General features: G+C 37.4%; 6 protein-coding genes across 6 annotated transcripts; 2 read left to right on the top strand and 4 right to left on the bottom strand.

Moving 5' to 3' along the window:
* Window positions 1–103: 103 nt before the first annotated feature.
* On the bottom strand, window positions 104–5,763 carry AK88_04014 (uncharacterized protein; the record flags this gene model as incomplete). The annotated part of the gene is made up of 21 exons (XM_012481624.1): window positions 104–241; window positions 407–460; window positions 703–864; window positions 1,114–1,299; window positions 1,465–1,543; window positions 1,658–1,734; window positions 1,871–1,968; window positions 2,082–2,152; window positions 2,270–2,340; window positions 2,479–2,694; window positions 2,949–3,042; window positions 3,276–3,348; window positions 3,471–3,689; window positions 3,805–3,863; window positions 4,047–4,099; window positions 4,239–4,418; window positions 4,548–4,626; window positions 4,805–4,946; window positions 5,153–5,285; window positions 5,445–5,563; window positions 5,757–5,763. 21 exons carry the CDS (start codon window positions 5,761–5,763, stop codon window positions 104–106), a joined length of 2,310 nt encoding a protein of 769 aa, XP_012337047.1.
* Window positions 5,764–7,351: 1,588 nt separating this feature from the next.
* On the top strand, window positions 7,352–9,522 carry AK88_04013 (uncharacterized protein; the record flags this gene model as incomplete). Its single annotated transcript, XM_012481623.1, has 3 exons — window positions 7,352–8,454; window positions 8,585–8,951; window positions 9,373–9,522. 3 exons carry the CDS (start codon window positions 7,352–7,354, stop codon window positions 9,520–9,522), a joined length of 1,620 nt encoding a protein of 539 aa, XP_012337046.1.
* Window positions 9,523–10,829: 1,307 nt separating this feature from the next.
* AK88_04012 (uncharacterized protein) lies at window positions 10,830–12,346 on the bottom strand (the record flags this gene model as incomplete). The annotated part of the gene is made up of 2 exons (XM_012481622.1): window positions 10,830–11,939; window positions 12,272–12,346. The coding sequence occupies 2 exons, from the start codon at window positions 12,344–12,346 to the stop codon at window positions 10,830–10,832; spliced, it is 1,185 nt and encodes a 394-aa protein (XP_012337045.1).
* A 4,702-nt stretch (window positions 12,347–17,048) lies between these two features.
* AK88_04011 (glyceraldehyde-3-phosphate dehydrogenase, type I) lies at window positions 17,049–18,410 on the top strand (the record flags this gene model as incomplete). The annotated part of the gene is made up of 2 exons (XM_012481621.1): window positions 17,049–17,132; window positions 17,481–18,410. The coding sequence occupies 2 exons, from the start codon at window positions 17,049–17,051 to the stop codon at window positions 18,408–18,410; spliced, it is 1,014 nt and encodes a 337-aa protein (XP_012337044.1).
* An 881-nt stretch (window positions 18,411–19,291) lies between these two features.
* On the bottom strand, window positions 19,292–21,478 carry AK88_04010 (uncharacterized protein; the record flags this gene model as incomplete). The annotated part of the gene is made up of 1 exon (XM_012481620.1): window positions 19,292–21,478. The coding sequence occupies one exon, from the start codon at window positions 21,476–21,478 to the stop codon at window positions 19,292–19,294; it is 2,187 nt and encodes a 728-aa protein (XP_012337043.1).
* A 1,694-nt stretch (window positions 21,479–23,172) lies between these two features.
* AK88_04009 (uncharacterized protein) lies at window positions 23,173–24,111 on the bottom strand (the record flags this gene model as incomplete). The annotated part of the gene is made up of 1 exon (XM_012481619.1): window positions 23,173–24,111. The coding sequence occupies one exon, from the start codon at window positions 24,109–24,111 to the stop codon at window positions 23,173–23,175; it is 939 nt and encodes a 312-aa protein (XP_012337042.1).
* Between the last annotated feature and the right edge of the window lie 1,179 nt (window positions 24,112–25,290).

Here is a 25,290-nt window from a genome sequence, read left to right as displayed (position 1 = left end):
GTAGGCATCTGCAGAAATTATAATTTCACAAAATTTCGTTTTGCAATTATTTTTGGACAAACATTATATCGTCGAATTTTATTCTTAAAATGAAAGCATAAAATTAGGAGATATTTTCTTTTTCTGTTTTTTTTTTTTTGCATGTCTCACCTTTCTCCAACTGCGCAAGGTACTCTTTTGTATGTTGCCCCATGTTATGCTTGTTCACTAAAAATAATTTTTCAAAGTGGCACATCGACATCTGCACAGTGTGTACAAATCAGAATTAAGCACAATTAAATAACATAAATTGAAGCAATGTGTATAACATTCTTCCCTTTTCTGATGACAAGTGTGTATCTGGAGCGCATTTTTACTTTTAGTTAACCCGCTTTTCCCCCCATTTTTTCCCCTTGTTCTGTCTCACCTCAAATGACTGAGCCTTTAATTCATGGTTTGTCGAGAACCAGAAAAAATTTAGCTGCGCAAAAAATAGGGGAATGAATGTACTTAGCAAACGGACAGTACGCCTTCATCCACATGCATTTTTATTCCCCTATCGCTATTGTGCACAAATGCACATGCACGCATGCATATACATATTTGTATTTTTCGGTAGACTGCCACTTCACACAGGGGCATATATGCCCCCCAAAAAAAACCTATTAGTGGACGAACAAAGATGAAGCAGCAATATGCTAAACGCGGGTGCTATTTTATTACTATCTCTCTGGATAGGTCGAAATCCTGGCAATTCTCCAAAAATATATTTTGAATTGTATATTCATAAATCTTTTCGTATATTTTCAAATATGCGAGCATTTCCAGATTTTCTAAAAATTGTAGATTCGCAAAAAGATATTCCTTAAAGTGTGCATATGAGCACTTTAAAAATGACAAAAGGGAGCAATAGAAAAGGTCTATAAAAATTATCTGGGCGCCATTTTTTTGTTTTTTCTTCACTTACTGTTATACATTATATAATTTTTTAATATTCTCAAAAATGGCCCAGTTTTCCACTTCCCCTGACGTGTCAAAAAATCGTAATAAGTGTAAAAATTGGAAAAAAGGAAAAAATAAAATTTATTTTTTTTTAAGGAAGTGATATGTTAAGAGAATTTTTCCTCCTCTCACCTTTGTCAATAATAAGTGTAACAGGGACAAATTACTTTCTTCGCGTAACATGTGCAAGTTGTCGCAAAAGATATTCGAAAAATGCTTCTGGACAAAATTATAGTTACATATTTTCCTAAAGGACTCTTCTAAAATGTTATTACTAAGAAGAACTTTCTGTTCATCGTCGCTCAGTTCGTTCAATCGCTGCTCAGATCCGTTTCGTTAGGTTGTATTAAGACAGGGGGAAATAGGGTTGCACAAGTGAGTGGTTGCGAGCAGTGTGGTGATAAGCACTAATGCATGAGATAACGTTTCGATACTACGCATGTGCAGTTCTGTCTATCTCGCCCCCTTTGTGTGTAAAATCACCTTCAAATAAAGATCAAAAAAACTGTCATGCATGCTCAGTATCTTATGAGAGTACAGAAAAAAAAAGTATAATAATGTCCTAAAAAAATAGAGGAAAAAAATAGGTGCACAACATTTTTTATTTTTTTACTTTTGCGGTGCTGGTCTCGTACTTAATTTTTTTTTTTTTTTTTTTTTCCACCATTCTTTTTACTTGGCTTTGGTGCGTCTTAAGACTTCGAAACAAATTTCTACCAACTGTGCCAATTCTGCGTTGTACGAGTCTTCCTTCTGTAAACGATCAAGGTACAGGTTGGACGTGCGTACTAATATTTATATATATTGCTCACGCGGCATATCCATTTCAGCACCACTTATAGGTATGATCCATAAACATTATGGTAGTGGTAAGGCCACGCTGAGTTACCTGATTCTCCTTCATTTTGGATACTACATTGCAGCTAATGGTAAACAGATAAGTATCGTAATTTCTGTTTTTTATTTCTAGTATGTTTTGCAGTAGACCTAACGGCCGGTGATAAAATGGAGTGCACATGTAAAATAGTAAGGTTGAAAAATTACGTGGGCACATATAACCTCGCATGGGTGGAGAGGATGACGTAGTTCTGGGGGCATACCAGCAAGGTGAACTATCTCGGGATAGACATCTAACAGACTAAGCATGTTTAGCATTTCCAAGCTGTACAACCTGCTCGAAGCGGAATAAAAAAAAAAAGGTAGAAAAACAATATTGTCCTGGCGTACCAGAGGAACAAGTGTGGAACAATGGGCATATTTTTCCCCATTGTGTAAAACATTCTCTTACATAATGTTCTCTCTGTTTGTGTGCAGTCCAGTGAATAGGTAGTAGAGGTAGATGTCTCTCACGTCTTTTTGCTGTGTTTTCGGGAAGAGGTATAAAGGGGACCACATAAAAATAAATAATAAAAAAAAAAAGAAGAATATGGAAATGTATATAAACAAATAAAAGTTCTGTGTGCCAACCATTGCTCTATCTGACTTCGCGTTCCTTACATGTATGAACGATTTGTCCGGGTTGCTCAACAGGGTTAACAAAAAAAGATAAAAGAATTGCAACGACATGGTATCCTTGATCACCCTCAAAATATTCATCAATGAATGACTATCGTTATTGATCAACAAAATTATAAGTTCGCAGAAACTGCGTATGTTTTTATTCCTCCTCGTGTCTAGCACGAACAAGCCTTTCAATATTATGTTGCAAATTATCTACAGAAAAAGTTGCTCATTATGAAGGAAAGTTTGTTTTTTTTTTTTTTTTTTTTTTATTATTATCATTGAGGGGAGGCTCTTCAGTTTTTTTTGCCGCAAATGGTAATAATGCATAGTACAGAATACGCGGGGAATGTCACTGTTATGTTCCACATAGCTACATACTATCCACAAGGATCTACCTCCCCTTGCGCAGACATAGATGTACAAGTGCAAACCCCCGTACGTGCGCAACAGATTCTGCCACTTACTTCACTCGTCGTCGTGTCATTTATTTTGAGATAACCCAAAAGCTGCTTTAGATAATTCATAATGGATGTAAAAACTCCGTAGTCGCACTTTGCGCTAGAAAGGACTTGGAAAAGTAAGGCCATTGTAGAAGAGGTAATAAATATATGGGTGTGTTAGTACAAGACGTAACAAAAATGAACGAGTTTCTATATATATGTAGATAGGCGATCGTTTAAAACGAGAGCATTGTATGTAAAGACGACTTTTATCCACCCTTTTTTGTACGTGTTACCCTGCTCCTTTACGTACCAGGATAAAACAACTTCCATAGGTGGAAAAACTGGTACCCACGTAAGGACAGGATTAGGTAGAAGTTCTCATTAAAGAGTGTCAACTGGTCCAGTATTGTGTCTATCAATTCTGCAGGGGAGAAGATGGAGGGCGTTAATGTTTGGCATTGTTAATATGACTCGGTTTTTGTTAATCCTCTTAAAGGCCATTCTCAGATCTACATCGAGAAGCAAGTAGCCGAAAGGGGTTACCTTTCTTTTTCAAGGCACACAGGGCGCAGAACTTTTCGTACAAATTATTTGCACTTTCCGCATCGTCTGACTCAAAGGTGGGGAATTTATAAACCCCCTTCATCAAGTTAGAGCAGTGTAGAGGCGCATTGTTGTCCTCCTTTGCGTCCTCTTTTTCGATATTGTAATCGGCTAGAGTTTCCGCTAAAACCTCCATTATGATGTCCTCTATATTTTCCTCTAAAAAAAGGGAAGACATGTGGGGGTAGCACTGGGCACTACTTGGTGCATACACTCTTATGTGCACATCTCCAGGAACGATCTCCCTTAACCACATGGTTAAGAGCAGCCTTACCTGTGTATCCCTTTTTGTGTACCGGTTGAGATTCACCGTCGTTGGTCACTTTCATGCTTCTGAAAATGTGTACCGGTTACGAATGCAGCATCGGGGTGGGCGTGCAAACCGCGTTCAAGACTAGCTCAGCGGAGGGTTGGAAGTGCGAATACACTTTATCACACATGTTGATAATTAAGCCTGTGTATGTGTACGCTCTCCCTATCCGTTCTAGAGGTGCGTCTGCGCACCCTCTCCATTACTTCATAAACGCCGCTGATTTCAAGTTGTTTTTGTCTTTGATGAATGAGTCAAGCTAACAGAGGGGCATATTAACCAAGGGGATTATTTTTTTTTTTTTTGTGTGTGTTTTATTTTCTAAGACATATACATATATAAACCATTTTGATGGCCATTTGAATGAAGAGATGATTACACCAGGGTGGCAAACTCACCGTTTTGATGTCGGTGTAATCCATGTAGTTGCTAATATCATTTATGGTTATGATACTGCTACTTTTTTCGAGCCCCTCAAAGATCGACGTTTCATTTAGACCCGCTTTTTTCCCCTTATGCTTTATTTTGTTGTTGTTTTCTTTTTCTTCCTTTTGTCGCGTTCTCATCATTGCGTTTTGCTGGTAGGAAGAGCATTCGTTTTGAGTTAGCGGTTGAGCAGCTCTTCTGAGCATACACTTTGCATGTGGAAGTTCATACATATATGTGCACGTTCAGAACAACAATAAACGAAACTCGAGACTTATTACATATTCCTCCCTCTTTATTATTTCGTAGGTGCTCATCATTTTTTTCTCTTCGTCGACAATGTCGTGGACGTTGCTTTCGCTAAGAAGTGTAAATGTGCGTGGGGGAGTTTATTAGGATATGTGTTCACGTATGTAGGCAACGAGATAGGATCTCCAAAACACAAGAGTGAACCAACATGTACGTTGTAACAAATCCCCCATCACAAGTTAAACCAGCTCAGAGACAAGAATTCGCGCGAACCTCGAGGAAAACTCACCGGACTTTCTGCGTAATGGTAGACCTTGCAAATGACGGAACAGACAATTCGCTACTTTCTTCCTTATTGCAGTAGAGCTCGTTTTTTATTTTTTTCCCATTGAAATGTTCGTACAACTGAACGAACAAATTTATAATGGCATCTGCAGGGGAAAATGGTGCATGTGAAAACATCTGGGGGTGCAACCAGCAGTCTCGTGAGAGAGATGCATACATAAGATATGTTTGTACACATAGTTGCCTTCCCTCATTTTGTGCTTATTTTATTTTATTTTTTTTTTTTTTGTTTTTGCACAAAAATTATGGCAACGTTCGGGAAGAGCCACAATCCCACAGTGCGTTCGCTCACTTTTTTCAGAATTAATAACAGCCGTTTCATCGAAATATATGTTTAAACTTGTTAATGTGCGTTTTATGACTTGCCAGTTTTTTTTTTTTATTTCTTTTCCAAAGCCATTTTCCAAGCTGTTCATATTGATGGTCTTTCAAGGGGTAGAAAAGGAAAAGAGCAAATGTAGTGGGGCTGTAATATTGTAAAAGTGGGGAAGACACAAATACAGGAAAAAGGGCGAAGACAAAAATGACAACTCGAACAGATCAAATGACAAGTCTTGTCAAAACAAAAAGGAAATGTAACGTACCTGGGGCAGGTATATGTTTATAATTTCCCCAACGATTACCCCATTGCTAGCGTTTTTAATATTTCTAAAGGAATAAGGCAGATTTAAATACTGCAACCATTTTATAATTTCTCGTGGTACTACATGAAGAAAAAAAAAAAAAAAAAAAAAAAAAAAGAGGAACGGACGAGGGATCGATCGAACGAATGTGCGAGTGAATTAATAAAGTCGTGTGTGTTTTCGAGGAAAATTAGTATAAGCGTGTTCGCCCTTGGGGGGCAGGGAACAAATGCGATTTAGTGCAAGAATGGCGAACAACATGGTTTATTTTACTTTCCATTTTTTTATTCTCCCCGATTTTTCATAAACAGAATTGTGTGTCTTGTACGCAAAATTTTCAGCCGATCTGAGGAAAACAATTTAAAAGAAAAAAAAAGAAGCGCATATGTTTGTTTCGCTATGTTTGATACTTCACAAATTTATTATTATTATTTTTTTTTTCGCACTTATGCAACTCGTTATTCGTGTATGCATAAACATCGCTCTCCAAGAGACTTGTCGACATGCCGGCACGCCCATTTCAAATGCAAAGTTGTAAGCTAGCGCTCCACGTACTCCCACAAGGGAGTGTTTACGAGGGAGCACAGCGCAGTAGAGAAAGAGGCAACAAATGAGTACACACCTTTTCACATATATGGATATGGACAGATAAGCGTGTACCCACGGGCAGGCCCATATATTATGTGTGCCCAGAAAAACGTCTGTCTACTTGTCGCCACTTCTCTAACAACACAGTGTGTGCATTTATCGCCCCTAACGTGACGCTTTACATGTATCATGTGGTACATCGCTCATGCGCTCACTTCATTGCTCCTTCATAGCGCTAAAAATGAATAATATAAAAAGCGATAATGAGAGCAAATAGTAGTGACGATTAACAGCTTATTAATTTTATCGCCTTTTATTTTTTCCTTTTTTTTTTTTGCTCTTTCTCTTTAATCCAAGTCTATCCTCACTTATGTGTCCACTGAGGCAGCTCGCTTATAATGGCAGAATTTTTAAGAAAAAAAAAAAAAAAATTGTGAAATAGAGAAATAGGGAAAATGTTTTTTTTTTCTCCCCTTTGTCTTTTATCACTTGTGAAATAACTTTTGCTTATTTTCATTTGAGTTACACGCTTAAGTTAAAAAAAAAAAAAAAAAAAAAAAAAAAAAAAAAAAAAGGGGGGGGGGAGAGTTTCTCGGAAGAGCTGCCTAAATGAAGAGCGAAAACACACATTCCCACGCATATACACCAATGTATATGCGCGCCTTAGATAAGTCCATGGAATCACATAAATATAAACGTAAAAGTAACACGCAATAATAGTAATTAGCACGAAACATTGTACCAATCGCGTTAAGGAAAAAACGGCTACTAGTTAAATGCATAAACGGGACTCACAAAGCGAAGTAGACTGAATCCGAGTACTTTCAAGTAAGACAATAAAAGGTGCATATGTGCAGAATGGTGTGTGGTGTGTATGTAAAGGGTGGGGGGGCTGGTTTTTTCTCCAGCATCATTTGTTGAAAATGGGGAAATACGCATCCAAAGGAGGGAACGGGCATAATGTAGACATAGACACACAGGCGCGTATCAGCGTATGTGTCTGTTCGCCCAACTGAGTGTAACCCGTGCAAAGCAGCACACACCGTTGTAAAGTTTGTACGCTCACAACCTTGGCGCAGTGTCAGCGCAGCATATGGATTGTAGTTCTGCGCAAGACCCACTTGTTGCATCTTCCGGCCGCCCAACGTGCACGTGCGCATACAGCTATGCATTTCCTTCGTGCAGGTGTGTATAATACGCATGCACACGTTACGTGCTTAAATTTACATAAGTACACGCACGTACCTACACCCACCCCTCGTGTGCCCTTTCCCCGAAGGATGTGTTTCCTATGCAGCCATGGAAGAAAAGGGGGATTCGAAAACGCAGCCATAGGAACGTGGTCCAAGGGAGTCAGCCTGATTTTCTGTTCGTCCATATTTCTGCTGCATTTCGTGAACGAAGATGAGCTGAGCGTGCTCAACAAGGCAGGGGCGGATGGAGAAAACAAAATGATATATTACCTAAGCATATATAATCTAATCGGAGCAGCAACCTTGTCTGTTTTTTCATTATTAGGGCACTTCATTTATAAGCCTCTTTTGCGACCCATATATTTATGCTCCTTTATAGTGTCTCTATTTTTAATTGCCTCTGGAGTTTACACCACCTCGATAAGCAAAAATACGTCTTTAAAAATTATAGGAATAATGGATGCCTTGAAGTTCCACCCAGATTATATGCTTCTAAATAAAATAAATAATTTAGACGCAGCCGACAAAGCTGTTGTTATCCAAGCAGCAGACAGTTTAACTCTCTCTGCCGCGAGTGAAGAGATGGGTGACTTAACAGATACATCCACATTTGATGCATCAAAGGTGTTAGAAATGATAAAAGATCGTCAATCTTTCTTGGACACTAAAAAGGAATTACTGTTGAAAAAACTAACCAAGGATGATTTAATGAAAATGTTTACTAGCATAAGGGAATCGGATCCCAACGCGCAGAAAATTTTAGTGGAAAATACATTACTTGAATTGTATGAAAAAATAAAAAATGTCCGTCTCAATTTCGATCTGTATGATAAATTTTACAAATTTATGGAAAACAATTCTGTCCCTTTTATATCTAGCTCAGAAAAAATAAAAAAATTTACAGAAAAATTTCAGCAAATTTTTGACCATTATAATAAATCACTTTTTAACAATTTAAAATATGACTTAGTGAAACATGAAAATGAAATTATTAAAATATATTCCGACTCGATTGAGAAAATTAAAAGTGTGAATGCTAAGAACGCTAGTGCTAAGCTGGATGATTATATAGACGACTTGCAAAAAAGGAACATCCTCATTTTAGCATCCTCCCTCTTGATGATGTCTTTCATTTATATTCACAAAGGGGCCACGCTGACGTCCACCAGTTCTATAGCGATTACGTTGATGTAAATTACTGAGTTGGCATTTCCATATGTACATGCACGCGCATCACGTTTGCTTACGAGAGTGCATCACGTGTGCTTCCACTTCTCGGTGCGCTCCTCTCATCGTCATGGTGTTCCCTCCCTCCCGCAGGTACGTCCCCTCGATGTCCTACCTGATAACCCTGGCGAGCATCTTCGTCTGCAGCGGCATCTTCTTCTTTTCCATCATAGGATTAGTACTCTACGTGTTCAGCCTGATACTCATCTTCTTCTTAATATTTTCCCAATGTTTGTGCGAACGCATATTTAAGCTCTTCATGGGGTTTATTTTCATAGGTTTATTTTTTTTTTGTTTTTTAATTGGCTACATTTTAATCGAAGACTTCAACGAAGGGTCCAAAGTTTACAAGGAGTACAAGCAGAATGATTACAACGATTTCTATTGGGTCTTGCTGAACAAAAGGACTTACGAACATTTTAAAAGCTTTGTTTTGTTTTCTAATGGCCAAATGTTTTTAGTGTGCATAGCTTTGTGTGCCTTCCTTACAACGTACTCTCTTTATTGTGTTTTCTACATATTTCGTTCTGTTTGTGCTCGAAGAGAGCAGCTCCCTATTCATTTGTAACGTGTGCTAAGCTGACTCGGTGCGCCTTGTCCGTTTCGACATCCTGCCGCGGCGACCCACTATTTCGGCTACCTTTCTCCTGCATTTACTACTTTTTTTTATTTCCCCCATTTTTCTCCTTTTATGCCGCCCCATACACACATGCACATTCTCGTGCGTTCGACCGAGCCTGCTCTCCGCACCCCCGTTGGCGATGGTTTATTTAATTTTTCCATTTTTAAGTTTTTAATGTCTTACATTTGTTTATGACCACATCAATCATTTTTGTGGTGAAATTCATTTTACTTTTTTCCCCCCCCCTCCGCGCGGTCAGCATTCATTACGCATTAGTTGTCTCTTAGATAAACTTGTGCTAACCTTCATGTCGCTACCCAATAATTATAAAAAAAAAAAAATGTGCAGAAAAGATATGAAAAATAGCATGCAGCCTTTGGATAATCGAAATGGATGTGAACCCGTTTAACACACCCCTACATACACACTGGGGTTATGCTAAGAAAGTGCTCCGTATGACAACAGTGTGTTAGCGTCTCTCCATGCATATGTGCGTAATTATCTGAAGGGTGCATATAGGTGGAGCAAGAGCACGTTTCAAGTGTGTTTTTCATTTATTTAATTTTTCTTCCTATCTAAATGTCAAAACAGCGGTGTGGATATGACCACTTGGACAACTCACATATAATGCTCCATTTTTACACACACGATGATTTATTAGGCACGAATATATTACTTCGCCGATATAGGTGTGTTCAAAAAAATGTAGCAGGGGGTTGTTGCGAAAGGGAAGCCCCACCATAATTATCCTCCAAAAAAAAAGGGCTAAACATAGGGGTTCCAAAATATTCTTAGCAAGTGCGCCTTCCAAGCATGCCATGCAAGGCCAACCTCCACACATGGACATTTCCGCCACGGCTTAAAGCAACCACATTCGAAAGAACGCTTCTAATGCTGTGAAAAAATAAATCGGTTTTTCTTGCACAGCAGTACATGCCTTTTACTCCATTTATGCATTTCGCTTGGTTACTTCTTACACAAGGTAAAAATGTGAAACGTAAAAAAAAAGAAAAATACATAGCAATGTATAATGTGTCATTAAAAAGGGCGCACTGAAGGAGCAACGCATGCGTTGTAAATGAAACGCCTTGCGAACTGCAGCTCCTAAAATTAACAAACAAGTATTTCTCGAAACGTTTTTGTCGAAAGTGCCCTAATGAACATTATATATATGCATTGTAGTGGAAGGGAAATGTACCTCCATTTAAAATGCAAAAAAAAAAATATATATATATATACATTTTTTTTAAATGCACATTTGAAAGATGTTGGAATGGTAACATAGTGGAGCTGCAAGTGAAAGGAAAAAGGAGCATTTTTTTTTCCACTTTATTTTTTTTGCAGAGCATTCATTCTGTTAAATATTGGGATACGTCCTCTGCCTGGCGTGAAACACACCACATGCGCACTCCCTCCTATGGATGTGTGCGCACAAGCGCTGTCTGTGCATGAAAAAATTATGAAGAGGTCAATATGCATGGTTAAAGATGCGCCGAAAGGTGTAATGTAATACATACCACCAAATTTTCCATTATGTTGTGACTTTCTGTGTCCCTTTCATTATGTGTATAAGTTCAGTGAGGCGATCATCCCATATTTGTATCCAGTGCCTATATGGAGGTACGCATTTCAGATGGTTACTTAAAAAAAGGCTAGCCCGTTTGGATAAGTTTTTTCCCCATGTTCAAGACGCTTCTTCGAGATACCCCCCCGTTTTTATAGGTACTTGATCTTTCCAAAGTCAATTCTTCTAGTAGCATATACGGTCCAGAAAAATCTCTGCCATACAGTCATTAATACCATAGCAATAAAAGCACCACTCACCAATTTGAGGCCTGTTAATTTTCTCTCATCATGTGTTGGTTCCGCTGCCCAAGTTAGAAAATTGACGACATCCTTAGCCATCTGGGAAATGTTACAAGGAGTACCATCTTCATATTCAATCATATCATCCTGTAGAGGTGGGGGCATGGAAATAGACCCTCCTGGAAAATAAGTGTTATAATACAACCCTGGTCTTAGGTGTATTCCCTCAGGAGGATCTCGATAACAAGTGAGTAAAGAAAATATATAATCTGGTCCGTTATGTCTGGCCGTGGTAATAACTGATAAATCTGGTGGAGATGCACCATTATTTGCATATCTAGCAGCTTCTTCATTTGGGTAGGGCTTTGGAAAAGAATCAGTTAAGATTCCTGGTCTGGTGAACATTTCTCCCTTATCATCAGGACCATCTTCTATATCATACGAGGCAGCAATTTGTTTCATTCGATTTTCTGGATACACCTCATTAACCAAATTACGAAATTGTAACTGTTCCATCGAATGGCATGTTGCACATATTTGCCTGTAAACTTCAAAACCTCTTCTTACACTTGGTATGTCATGCGAATGAAACATGGACTTAAACCAAAATGGGTAATGCGGGGTATGGGGTGGTTCATAATCCATGCACCATGCTACTGGCCTAGATTGCATACTGTCATGTAATACCGAAAATCCTAAGCAAAACAGTATGTAATATTTTAAATTTAAATATTTATGTTTTTTTCTTTCTTCACTTTCTTCCTCTGTGTAGGGTTGTAAGTGATTTTTTAATCTATCTTGGCTTTTCTTATTTGGTAGAAAAAAGTCACATCCCTCTACTAACGTTCCTCTGCATATTTGCCTCTTATAATCCGTGTGTCTGTTTTTGTAGTTTTCATTTGGCTTGAACTTGTCCAGTAGGTAGTAATTCAAATTTTTTATTTTGTTGTTTTTTATTTTCGCCTTGGATATGTTCTTTTCGAATTCCCGGTTCCACGATTTAATTAGGCGAATGCGGAGCTGCGCGTGTGGGGGGAAAAAAAAGCGTGGTTCATATGTGGGTTTGGATTCGCTCTTATTCATATGCTCTATAGAGATAAAAGCGTCACATCAAAAACACAGCACTGAAAGCCGTCCTTTGCAGTTACCTTGCCATTTGGGCAAAGCATAAAGCGACACGTCACTGTTATCCCCTCCTCCAACTTATAACATACATGCTGGGGATATACTTTGCCCAGGCAGGTACACTGGTGTGCCTCTACATGTGTGCGCACAATTTTTATAAAAGTGCCACAAAACATAGCGCTCCGTCTCTCTCTCTCTCTCTCTCTCTCTCTTTTTTTCCTTCTTACGTGGTACGGAAGCTTGAGCCATAGTTTGTCCTTGTATCCCGGAAATAAATTGTTTAGAGCTCCACCACCTGCCATGATTTTACACTAGAACCCTTGATTTTCTTTTTAAAGTAAATTCTGTGTAAATTGAGTTGCACGTGTAACCACCTTACCGGTGAGTAGAAAGGCTGTCATTCAACGGCTGAACGGGGGTCGGGAGGATTCCAAAGGGCTGGCGGTGTAAGTGTGTAAGAGAGCGTACTTTTTTTGAGCGCGCACCTAATCATGTTCATAAGCTCTATCCTATGGACAATCTTAAGCGTACACCCTCGTTTATATATACCTTCCCCGGAGGAACATTCGCGGAAGGAAATTTCCCCTTTCCCTGTAACAGCTTATTTTACGTATCTTAAAACCAAACACGACTTTAGGAAAATTTGCATTTCAAACTGCGTGTCATTTCAAACGAAACAAAAAAAAAACAAAAAAAAAAGAAGGCCTACGCTAAATTGGAGCCCATCACATAATTATGTATGCTATGAAAATGTAAAACAGGAACAAGGGGTTATTGTCATTTCAACATAGGATACATTAATGGCACTCCCCGTGTACCTTTCGACAATTTCGTTTTTATTTGCGCTTGTTCCATTCGTGAAAGGGTAAAAAATGACGCAAATAATGCCGTAAAGGATATGGGGAAAAAAAAAAAAATGGCAAGAAGAATGGTGAAATAATTAGCAAAAAAAAAATGTGAAAAAAATTGACCAAAAAAATGACGAAAAAGAGTGTGAACATGTACCCAAACCAACTCGGATCCGCTTAAAATACCCGCATTTATGTGTAATTAATATAAACGAAGGATATTCCCATCAAATGTGAAAAGGCACACCAACGAACACGACAAATGATGTATATGCATGCTTTATTTTATATTATCATGACCTCACACTTATTACAATGTGACCACTCCTATCCTTTATTTTATTTACACCTTCTCCCTACGGTATATAGCACGTGTATCAATCTTTTTGAACATATGCGAGCTTTCCGTCAGTACACTACACAAACGGGGAAGAAAAACTTCTTGCGTACAAAATTTAAGAGGCATACTTTTTACGTAATAACTTATTGGATGTTATGATTTTTCCAAGGATCCTTATTCCATGTTGTCCTTTTCTTTTTTTGGGTTTTTTTTTTTTTTTTGTTCCCCCATACGATTAATTGAGGGAATTTTATTACACATATTGCATGTGGGTGGGTTCCATACCTGTGCGTACTTCTAACAGACGTAACTAATATCATGTTTGACAGCCCAAATGATGAAGTGTAGCGAATTCCACATTTTATGCTTTATAAAAAGGGGGAACCAGAAAAAAAAACACACAAAAAAAAAAAAAAAAAGGCCGTTATTTTATCCCCCGCTTAATAACCATTTTGTATGATCATTATGTTGGTAAGTACGACTGCATATTAAACCCTAGCATCTTCAAACTTTTTTGCACATATATATTTTTCCCCTTCCCCTATGACCATACGGGCAATGTGCAAAATTGATGAACAAAAACAAAAGTTATAATAATGAAACATTCACATGGGAATTGTTTCCGCGCGCACTTTAAAATATCCAAATGGGTATAAACACATATATACGTTTATATACATAACGTCCTTCGAAGCCTTCGCGTGTGCGTGTCAACGGTGTGATAACTGGCACTAGTATAAGCGGAAAACCTGCTCATATAGCGTGCTTCTGAATCGCCTCAGGTGTAAATTCGTGGGCGATTATTATTCAATAAAAAGTGAACATCATGCCGTAACTTTTGCTGCATCCGTTTTGATTCACTTTTTTTCACTCTATATACAAAGTGAGGAAGGCATTTACCATTTCCGCTATGTCCATGTTGGTGTATATGCCACGTGAACTCATTATTAGAATAGTTGGATGTAGCGACGGCAATGTGGAAGGAAAATAAACAACATGCCCTCAATACATGCTGTATGGTTGTATCCTTATATGTTACTCTTTTTCCTTTAACGTGAAATAGTGGCTACTTCCCAGGTAGTTCATGATTTCCGTCGTTGTACACGCCATGAAAATTATACACTAGGGAAAAGACCTCGGATAAGTCTCCCTTAAAGTGGGGATTAACGTTTTCCCCCCCATGCGGCACGTAAATGTATATATACAAAAAAAAAGGCTTTTTCAAAAGTCACGCTATGACGTCTTGAGATTTTTTTTTTTTTTTTTTGATCAATTATGTTCCCATGCAAAACGAATGACTTGCACACACAAGAGCCGCGTTGGGATATTTTAAAGGGACCGTTTGTTACACATGTGAAAAGGTTAAACAATTTGCTTAATAACTTTCACCGTGAAATGCTCACACGTGCTGCTCCTGCAGTAAGTGAACGAAAAAGACTTCAGCTTGGGGGGATTGTGCGCCGGGGGAAAAAAAAAAAAAAAAATGAACAAGTCTACTACACTCCTTTTTTTGTTCAAAGAAAATTATTTCACATGGGACGGGGCCTTTTCCAAACAAATGTGGCAACCATGGATAAGGTACATTGTTCCATACTATACCAATAAGCGCGAACAACTTTTCTCCTTTATTTGGAGAAAATAAAACCAAATTTAACAAAAAAGTGAAAAAAAACAAAAAAAGGGAACACCATTAAAACATACTTTAAAATCATTTTATTGTTTGTTACACTTTGTGTAACGAAAAAAATCGCTGTAATGGACCACATAAGCTGGAGGGGAAAGCAAAAAATAAAAGGTCACAGACGTGACATACAACATGGATTAAGCGTGTACGCATATATTACGTATACACCCTTTTTGTGCATCTTGTGGAACGTTCACATATGTTGTGCCTACATTGCAACTTCAGCAAAATCCCATTGTACGTTCGTAATGGTAAGCTACTACTGCGATTACACATTAAGTGACACCCTTTCTCTTTTTGGCCTCTGTTAACTTTCTACATTTTACGCCAAAAATGGCTGCACTACAAAAAAGAAACAAAACGCAAGTAGTATGCAGCAGTAGAATTACTTTATTTTGCTATGTTCATTTTGCATTTTTTTTTTTTTCTCTAAATGGTAACTTTTTTGTAAATTTCATATGCCAAATTGTTCATAAGGCTTATATACAACACGGAGTGACCCACATGCGGCTAAAAAAGGATGTGGCAATGTATGCACAATGGCATACAGCCCTTATAATCCCGTCCAAACGAAGGTAAAAATAATGTGCACACGTTGTAACCAATAACGGAAAAAAAAAAAAAAGAAGCTGCGCAAATGAAGCAACGTGCAAGTAAAGGTGCTAAAAATACAATTTAGTAATTTTATATATGAACATAGGAGCAGGGAAAGAGATAACCACCTGAAGCCCCTAAATAATTTGCCTCCTCGCTGATTTATAAGCAATTGTTATTTTAATGTTTTTAACATATTTTAACGTTCCTTTTGATTTAACGAAACATCAATCATGATTACTGCTGCTATATGAACCACATCGTAGGGGCTTTTTTAAGCATGTCTTTAAGAGAGAAAGAAAAATGGCCAGCTAATAAAAAAGCAGTTCCGCTCCTGTGAGAGCAAAGGTATTATATTGCAAAATCGTGCAACCGTGGGAAGGCAGCTAATTGCGCCACAGCTGAGTGAGCATATATAAATATATATTTATGTATTGCATTGCACGATATGCGCATCGCAGGCTCCGCCTGTAGAGTCCGCGAATTTTGCACTGTTCCCCATATGACGAAACAGCGCGTTACGCGTAGCGAATGAGAGTCGAAGATTGCAAATGCGCACTTGCCGCTCGTCGCTCGCCACTCGCCACTTCAGTCATCTCAAATTGTGCCCCTCTACGCGTAGGAATCCAAAACGGTTTTTGTCATAACTACCACAGAAAAGCCGGTGGCTTGCTAATATCAGTTTCTGAAACAATTAGGTGCGTTCATTCAAAACGCGTTCTGCAGCAATTTATATGCCACGTCCAGTCACATGATGCACGCGAATGCATCCCTACATATGCCGCCCGTATGCTCCGCTTATTTTCAGCATATGGTATTTACGGTTGCATGCTGCACGTTCCGGTAGGCCAGAGTACACGTGAAGCCATTGTGAATATACTCGTATGCATATATATATATATATATATATGTACATATGCGCGCCTGAGGAATACTACCAAAATAACGGACTATAATTTCTCGTTGTGGCAGGCACCAATTTTTCCTCTCTATATATATGTGTGTCGCTTTGGTAAGCGCTACATAAGCGCATGCTTGTGGTTATATTAAGTGGTGTCGTTATAACGTTGGAGGGGTTATATTCCTTTCTTTCTCTGCTCTCTTTGTGTCACGTTTTTTGGTATTGTTTGCAGCGCCCCGTGGTCGTATGTCGAAATTTATATATATATATATAATGGCCCCATGGGAAAAGAGCGAGCTTTAAATTTTTAAAAAAACATTTTTGTGGGGCGTTATTTTTTGGTATTTTTTAAAAATTTATTTTTGTATCCCCAAGAAAAATTTAATTAAAAAAAAATATTTTTTATAAAATTAATTACAAAAAATAAAATACAAAAATACATAAAATATTTTTTTTCTCTTTTATAAACACAGTTTTGCTTATCCTTTTCGCTTGAACTTATTTTTCACGCATTCTTCTCGTAAAACGACATTCTCCCAAAACTTTCCACTGTGCGTTTATAGCGTATCCTTAAAAATCTTGCTTTTTATAAGTATATTTCTTCCACAAATCAACTTAACAATCCCCGCAAAACAAAATGGCCGTAACAAAGATTGGAATTAATGGATTCGGACGTATCGGACGTTTGGTGTTCAGATCGGCTTATGAAAGGAGTGACGTCGTAAGTTTTTGTTCATTACGCGAGGAAGAAAAATGAGAAATGAGAAATGATAAATGGAAAAATGAAAAAATGTGAAAGTTACATTTTCTACATGAATGTCTCGCCTCGAAATTATGATATGCGCGTGATCTGTGCTTAGCCTTGCGGCAAACAGAGCCATGATACACGTGTATGTACACGAGCTGGAATGTATGTATTTTTTTGTTTTGTTCCCTTCATTTACATTTTGTGAGAAAAAGGTTGCACTGCCGGGAAAAGCCCCCCCCCTCAGGGCCCACCAATGTTCGCATGCTTGATCCCCGTCCTCATGATCGCTTCTGCGTTTTTTTTTTTTTTGCAACCATTTAGGAGGTAGTCGCGGTGAATGACCCATTTATGGATATCAATCACTTGTGTTACTTGCTCAAGTATGACTCCGTCCACGGTGTATTCCCAGCAGAGATAGCCGCAGGCGATGGCTACTTCACCGTTGGTAACAAGAAAGTCTTTGTGCACAGCGAAAAGGACCCGTCACAGATCCCATGGGGAAAATACGGAATTGATGTTGTGTGCGAATCGACTGGTGTGTTCTTGACCAAGGAATTATCCAGTGCACATCTTAAGGGAGGAGCAAAGAAGGTTATCATGTCCGCCCCACCAAAGGACGACACCCCTATTTATGTTATGGGTATTAACCATGATAAGTATGACCCAAAACAAACCATCGTTTCAAATGCATCATGTACCACCAATTGCTTAGCTCCAATTGCAAAAGTAATTAATGACAACTTCGGAATTATTGAGGGTCTGATGACAACTGTCCATGCTTCGACAGCCAACCAGTTGGTAGTTGATGGACCATCCAAGGGTGGAAAGGACTGGAGAGCAGGCAGATGTGCATTGACGAACATTATTCCCGCTTCCACTGGTGCAGCTAAAGCAGTAGGTAAGGTGTTACCAGAATTGAATGGAAAGCTCACTGGTGTTGCCTTCAGAGTCCCCATCGGTACCGTATCAGTTGTTGATTTAGTGTGTAGGTTGCAAAAGCCAGCGAAATATGAAGAGATTGCAGCTGCAATGAAGAAATCAGCAGAAGGACCACTTAAGGGAATATTAGGCTACACTGAAGATGAAGTTGTGTCCCAAGATTTCGTCCATGATAAGAGATCCTCCATTTTTGACATGAAAGCTGGTCTAGCATTGAATGACAACTTTTTCAAAATCGTTTCATGGTACGATAATGAATGGGGATACTCAAACCGTGTTCTAGACTTGGCTGTGCACATAACAAAACATTAAGTTGTTTTCACCGCGGCCACAATTATATACCGTTATCTCCTTACACATTTTGAAATTTTTTTCACTTCATCAGAATTAATTGTGTAACATGTAGCACACATATAATACATATATACATATATATATATGCGCCAGGGGTATAGCTATTTTTATCCATCATAAGAAAGTGAGATATAGACACACGAGAAAAAAAAAAAAAAAAAAAAAAAAAAAAAAAAATGTATCGCTATAATTAACAATGTCGTGTATGCTGTAAAATTTATGCCGTTACGTATGCTCTGATTGCGACAGTTAAGGTTATATGTTATGTCAAAACCGCTTTTGTAATAAATTAACGCAAAGGTGGTTTTGCTATAACTTATAACTACTGAGTTCATGCATATTTTTTTTACACATATATTATTACATGTATGTTAAACCTCCCGTCTTGTGCGAACAACTGAGTTTTCTTGTTAATGTAACACACCTTTTTCCTTTCCGTTGGGGCGCTAACATGAATGTATATTAAGCTAAATAAAAACTTGTGAACGCTGTAAAAGTGATTAAAGTGAATCCCTCTATTGTGTTAAAGTTCTTAGCATATTACGGACTGCGTTATGGATTTTTTTTTTTTTTTTTGCCGACGCAACGATAGATTAACACATTTGCCCATGCTCAGCGTGCAAATGTTTAACAAGGAAAAAAAAAAAAAAAAAAAAAGTATTTCTCTGCGGCATAGGACAGGATCTACCTGTCCGTCATGTTGCGTACACATAAAAAGGCCAATATTTAGGTGACAAAATGAGGGAGTGATGACAAAAAAAAAAAAAAAAAAAAAAAAAAACTCCGAATGGGAGAAACAAAAAAAAGACGCGTATGGGCGCCACTCCCCGCCTAATTTGTCACGAAATGAACAGTATACGATGTACCAAATTGAGGAAAGAAAATTTAAAAAACTGGGGATGCACACTACACGTTGCGACAAACTTTATTCTGTTCGATCCATTCACGTAAGTACGCAAATAATGTATTAATAAAATGTAAATGTTTTTGTACACATCTTCATTTTGATCATCCACAGGATGTTTGTAATTGGTGTTTTTCTCTAGGAATAGATCTATGTTATCAAAAATGATAACGGCTGGCTGATTTTTCAAGGCCATGGTGAATATTTTTTTTATGTACCGGCTATTTTCCCCGATTGTTTTATTTACCAACAGATGATTTTCGAATGGAATTATGCACACATTTTGGAATTGAAGAAATATTTTTTTTTTTTCTCGAAGATTCATCCTCCGCATGAGAGATGCATACGACGCGTGTCTGTACCTTTTTCCTCCCCAATCAGTACTTTTGTTTTCACATATATTCTGCTTACTCGTATTGGCTCTTCCGTCCTTGCTCACGTCGCCTGCATCCCTTTCATCTGCGCTGTGAAGTGAAAGGGCCATTTCTTTTTCGCTAAACGAGATGTCCTTATAATTTGAGCTAAGGATGTGAACTAAAAATTGCAGTAAGGTGCTTTTCCCCACTCCACTGCCCCCATATATCAAACAAATGTTCGGTATATTTATTTTGCTAAAATAAAATTTTAATGCAGTTCTTGGCCGCGAATTGTACACACAGTACTTATCATCACGCTGGTACCTATTTTTCAGTATGAACCGTCTCCTAAAAGGCGCCAAATGATTCTCATATGTCCCCTTTCGAATAATCCTACTGCATATTAATGTTTGGTCTACCCATTGTTTGGCATAATTGACTGGGTAGGGCTCCACATGCAGGCAGTTGTCTCCATTGTGGCAGTAATTTTGGTTATCATGGACAGCATAGTATTTATTACTGTTGTTCATAGGAGTGAAGTTTCCTGTTGTGGCGTCTACACTGTCAGCCACCCCGGGCATGTCAGCACCCTCAACGCTACCCTTTGGACAGGTACAAGTGGCACTGAACTTTGTGTGCCTTTTAAGAAGAGTGCACATATATTCTTTTATAAAAAAAGGCGAGTACAATCGTTCTCTAATATGTTTCCAAAAGTATGTGTCACTATGTGTGAAAAGGAAAATCGTGAATTTTTTTTTTTTTTTACTTGTTAAAAAATATTTATACTTTCTAAGATACTTAAAATAATTCAAATTTGTGAAGCAATTTACCCATTTAAAATTTGTACTTAAAGATTCGCAACTTTGACTTTCTCTTTGAGCATTTACGTTTATCATTTGCGAGTTTGTCCTTTGTCTCCTTTTTCTGGACCTTCTTATAACAACTCTTTGAAATTTGTAATAATATGCAAAAAAGCATTTAAACAGATTTACATTTTTTTCGCAGGCACTGTCAACATAATCCACGTTCCTAGACAAAACGGAGCACACATCTTTGATCGAAATTTTTTTCTTCCTTGACAGTCTTCTGTGGATGGCTCCATTCATGTGAATGTAGTATGGGATGGGCGTGCTGACAAAATGGGAAATAATTATCTTGCAATCAAAGAGGTCATTATATAAGTCGAAAGCCCCCCTTGTTTTGTGTAAACCGATTAATTTAACACAAATCTTTTTGTTGCCTAATTTTTTTAGCAACTTATTTTTTAAATAATAAATGGAGTTATATATATGCATATTGACAACTCGTGCGTTCCTTTTTTTTTCCCAATCATCCTTTTGGAATAAATTTGCTGATTCGTCTGGTTCATGGTTGCCGCCATGGGCATCGCCATCTTCATCATCGCCATAGTGATTCTCTTTGCTGTCCTCCCTTATGGACACTACCCAGTCATCAAAGTAGGGAAGAAATAGGACCGACTTGCGCACTTTCTCTTTTTTAATATATTTTACAAACTCTGCAAATACGTCTTTAACGAACTTTGCAATGTTGTCCTGATTATAAATACTGGCAATGTCAAGGACATACAAGGGGGTGTTCAAATCTTTTTTTATATATTGTAAAATGTTGTTACAAGTTTCGTATGAATTTCTTTCACAACACTGGACGCAAGCAGATGTGTTCTCATCATTGGCGAGCAACTCTTTAAGTTTATAAACGTTACGGGCGTTATCATCATTTCGCTTTTTTTTTCTTTTTTCCATCATTCGGTAAGTTTTGTTGAATAAGGATGGTACATTTATATGGGTGCAAAGCTCTTTTCTTCCATGCGGTTGTCAAAGGGACAGAGGTGCGCGGGGTTCTTCCTGCCTAAAGCGGATGGCTCCTCGCTGGGGACCAGTTTATACGGTCAGGAGTTTTCCCCCTTTCTACGTAGCCACATGAGAGGAGCGCTATGTTCATCTGAAAGGGCTTTGGGAAAAACTGAAACCCCGCTGCAAGCCCAATCATACTGACGCCTACTTGGCAGCTTTAAGTTTTCCCATGGACAAATGCCCCAACGTTGTTGCTTGGGCTTACGTTGCAGATGAATTGCGACAAGTGTAACTGTGAACAGGAAGCGGGGGACCCATAAATAAAAGAACAAAAGGAGGAAAAAAGAAACAAAAAAGAGGAGAAAAAAGCAAATGTGACATCCGTCAAGAACGTCAAAAGGCGAAATCTGCTTTCACTTACTCCTCATTGTTTGCCGAAAAGTTTTGCGCACTATTCTACTTTACTTTTAAGGGCATATGCCGGTGAGCATAATCCCTATGTAACCGCTGAATTATCAGCATTTTTGTCAGAATTAGGCAAAGGTGTCAAAAAGCGTACATAACGCTATTCGCTAAGGTGAGTGGTGCTTTCATTCTTTGCCCCTTCGCTTTTTAGGGGCCTATTACACCCCATCCAAAATCAACTGTATTGTCAATTAAATACACACCATTTTCTTATTAAAAATAGGTGCGGCTTTTTTATTTTAACAAAATGTTTTTTAAATTCTTAAAAACAAAGACTAAAATAAAAAAAAAAAAAAAAAAAAAAAAAAAATTAAAAACTAATTAGGTGAAACTAAGATAACTTTCACACCAAAGGGATGTATAATTAATAAACCATACATAGAACTATTCACAATATGGGTAGTACACCTTCACTAGGAAGATATAAAATAATATACATAAAAAAAAAAAAAAAAAATGGGTATATAATTATATATCATTTAACATATGCACACATTTGGCATTTATAATGCTGGTAAGGGTAGCCACATGAAAAAAAATACATCATAAATAATTTATCATTTACAATGGTATTCAAAAAAAAAAAAAAAAAAAAAAAAAAAGGAATAATGTCATAAGTACCCAACACAAACAATACAAACAAGAAGTACAAACAATCCACGAATGAAACACTCTTGGAAGAAACAAACGAAATAGAAGAAATTAATTTGCTACAATTTAACACAAAATTATCCAAATATAGAAAAAAAAAAAAAATTAAAAAGACGGTGTATAAATTAAATACTAATTCATAAGCACACAAAAAAGATTAATTATGGTATAACGTGCATACATTTAAATACTGTCTGCGTTCCCCTTTAGAAAGTCTCGATTCAGTTGTCTTGTTCTACTATTTGTTATGTGCTGTTACATATTAGGGGGTGTGCATATCACGACGGTGGGTGCTTAACATATATTTATGCCATTTTTTTTCTTTCTTTCTTTTTTTTTTTTTTTTTTTAACTTTAATTATAAAAAAGTAACACATATTTTACTTTGCATATATACATTTAAAAAAAAAATAAAACACTAAGAGTGGCGTGGTGCCATTAGAGATGCGGCCAAATGATGAATCTGCAGCGCGGCGAATGAGGAAAAACATTCTGCTTCTCGTACTCACCCCAACGTAGGTGGTGGGTTCATCAAGTGTTGTCGTTATCTCTGTACCCATTCCACTGGTTTTCTATTCTTCGACTTATGTGGTCAAACAATTCAATGTCACTCTGTTTGTTCAGTATGGAATCCTTGGCAGAAAAAATGGAGGTGTTCTTAAACGCGTTGATAATATTCAACATATGATTTTGAAAATTGGAGATATCAATAATTTCCTTATCATTGTAATTTTCCTTCAACTTTTCACACACATATTTATATTTTTCGCTATCTCTTATAAATAATCGTAACACATAATTAACAATGGAGTAGTTATAAATGTTCATATTAAATACAGGGACCATACAATAAATAATTCGCAGCATTAAGTTGCTCGAACTTTGGAATAAATGAAAATCGTCGCCTTCAAATAAATCTTGATATCTCTCCAAAAAGCTCATAATTTGGTACATTTCATTTACGGGGGTGAGTATTTTTTCAAAGCAGAATCCAGAATGAGCCAAGGAAACAAAAACATCTATTTCGATTTGTCTGATGTTAAATTCATTTATCTTATCCTTTAATTGTAGCATTTCTAATATTCCCTTAAAACAGGTGCTTTCATTTATCTGTTGCATTCTGGAAGCAACTGTTAAGCAGCAAATGCCCATTATTTTGAGTATATCCTTTTCGAGGTTCTTTTTTAACAATTTAAACATAATTACATTTAAAAATCGGTTGTTGCAGAGCAACACCTTTAAGGCGTCGCATGCTACATAGGCCAGTTCTTCATAATCATCTGAAAATAATTTTTCTGCTATCACAAAAAGCCATGTCTTGATATTTACATAATCATTGTAACCACAGTTTACCGTTTCCAGGCCGCTGTAAAATATGTCTTTCAAGTTACAGTCTTCTAAAAAATTTTCGTGCAATTTTATTTTTCTGGTGTTTGTTATTATTTCTCGCATGCTAATCACTTTTTCCATTTTGCCCCACCGCCGTGGCCCCCTGTTCGCACAGTCCGTTAATGTAAAATGGAGCTGGATGAATAGGGGGATTCAAGTAAACTGTGCTTTACGTGTGCGATGGGCCTACAACCACCACTAACAACACCTTCTATGACTGCCTTTTTTCGCTTTCTTTTTTTGCAATTTGCGGTACGCGCACATATAACTCGGGCTTTCTCTCTATAATGATGTATACATTCATACGATGATACGGTACAATAACTAGGCAATGCAACTTCCCTTTGGGCATACAACTAACATAAGTTGGTTCTCACGCGCAACTTCTCCTATGGCCAATCAAGCGTTATGTTTTTTTTTTTTTTTTTGCCGCATAAAGATTTGTGAAACATATGAGAGAGGGAGGGGAAAAAAAAAAAAAGGCGTAAAAACAGTAGGATATGGGATAAACAAAGTATAAATACATTTAAAAACAAACACGGTTTTAATCGTGACCAGGCTTTTTCATTGTTGCTTTGCTTCGCTTAGGCTTCTGTTCGCTGGTTGCCCCAATTGGGGGGATATTTTTCCCACGAGGGATGAATTATAAATCACAAGAAAACAAGTGCCAGTATTCTTAATGACAAGAAGAATTATTAAACAAAAAAAAAAAAAAAAAAAGGAAAATCTTGCTGGAAGATATAGTATACTCTTATAAAAAAAAAAAATAAATAAATACTTTCCATACAAGCATATATTTTTGTCCCATACGCGATTATTTTTATGGGTACAACAAACTTAGGAATATTTATTTTCAATAATATTCAAGTGGTATGTACAAATGCTCAAATTTGGACTCGTTTCTATTTGTATGCATAATTTTTGCCACGTATTTTTTAGTATATGCCGTCACTCGCGTATAGCATTAAAGTTATAATGCAGCACTATCTTTATGACGTACCATAAAGTATACTATATATACTAAATGCTATACAAATTTATTTGCATATTATTTGTCAGGCACATATAAATATATATTATACGTATATATACTCACGGTACAGAACAAAACTCTCTGTACGTACTTATGTATACTTGCTATACCTCATTTACGTATATTATAAATATCATAATAACGTATTCCCGCGCATATGCGTCGACGGGCTGGTAGAAGGTATATGGACGCTTTACAAAAAAGAATGAATCCACTGCTTTTTGTGA

Source organism: Plasmodium fragile (assembly GCF_000956335.1).
Source record: "Plasmodium fragile strain nilgiri unplaced genomic scaffold supercont1.51, whole genome shotgun sequence".
Classification (NCBI taxonomy): domain Eukaryota; phylum Apicomplexa; class Aconoidasida; order Haemosporida; family Plasmodiidae; genus Plasmodium; species Plasmodium fragile.
The sequence above is the reverse complement of the archived record's forward strand: the minus strand, read 5'-3'. Positions and strand labels throughout refer to the sequence as shown.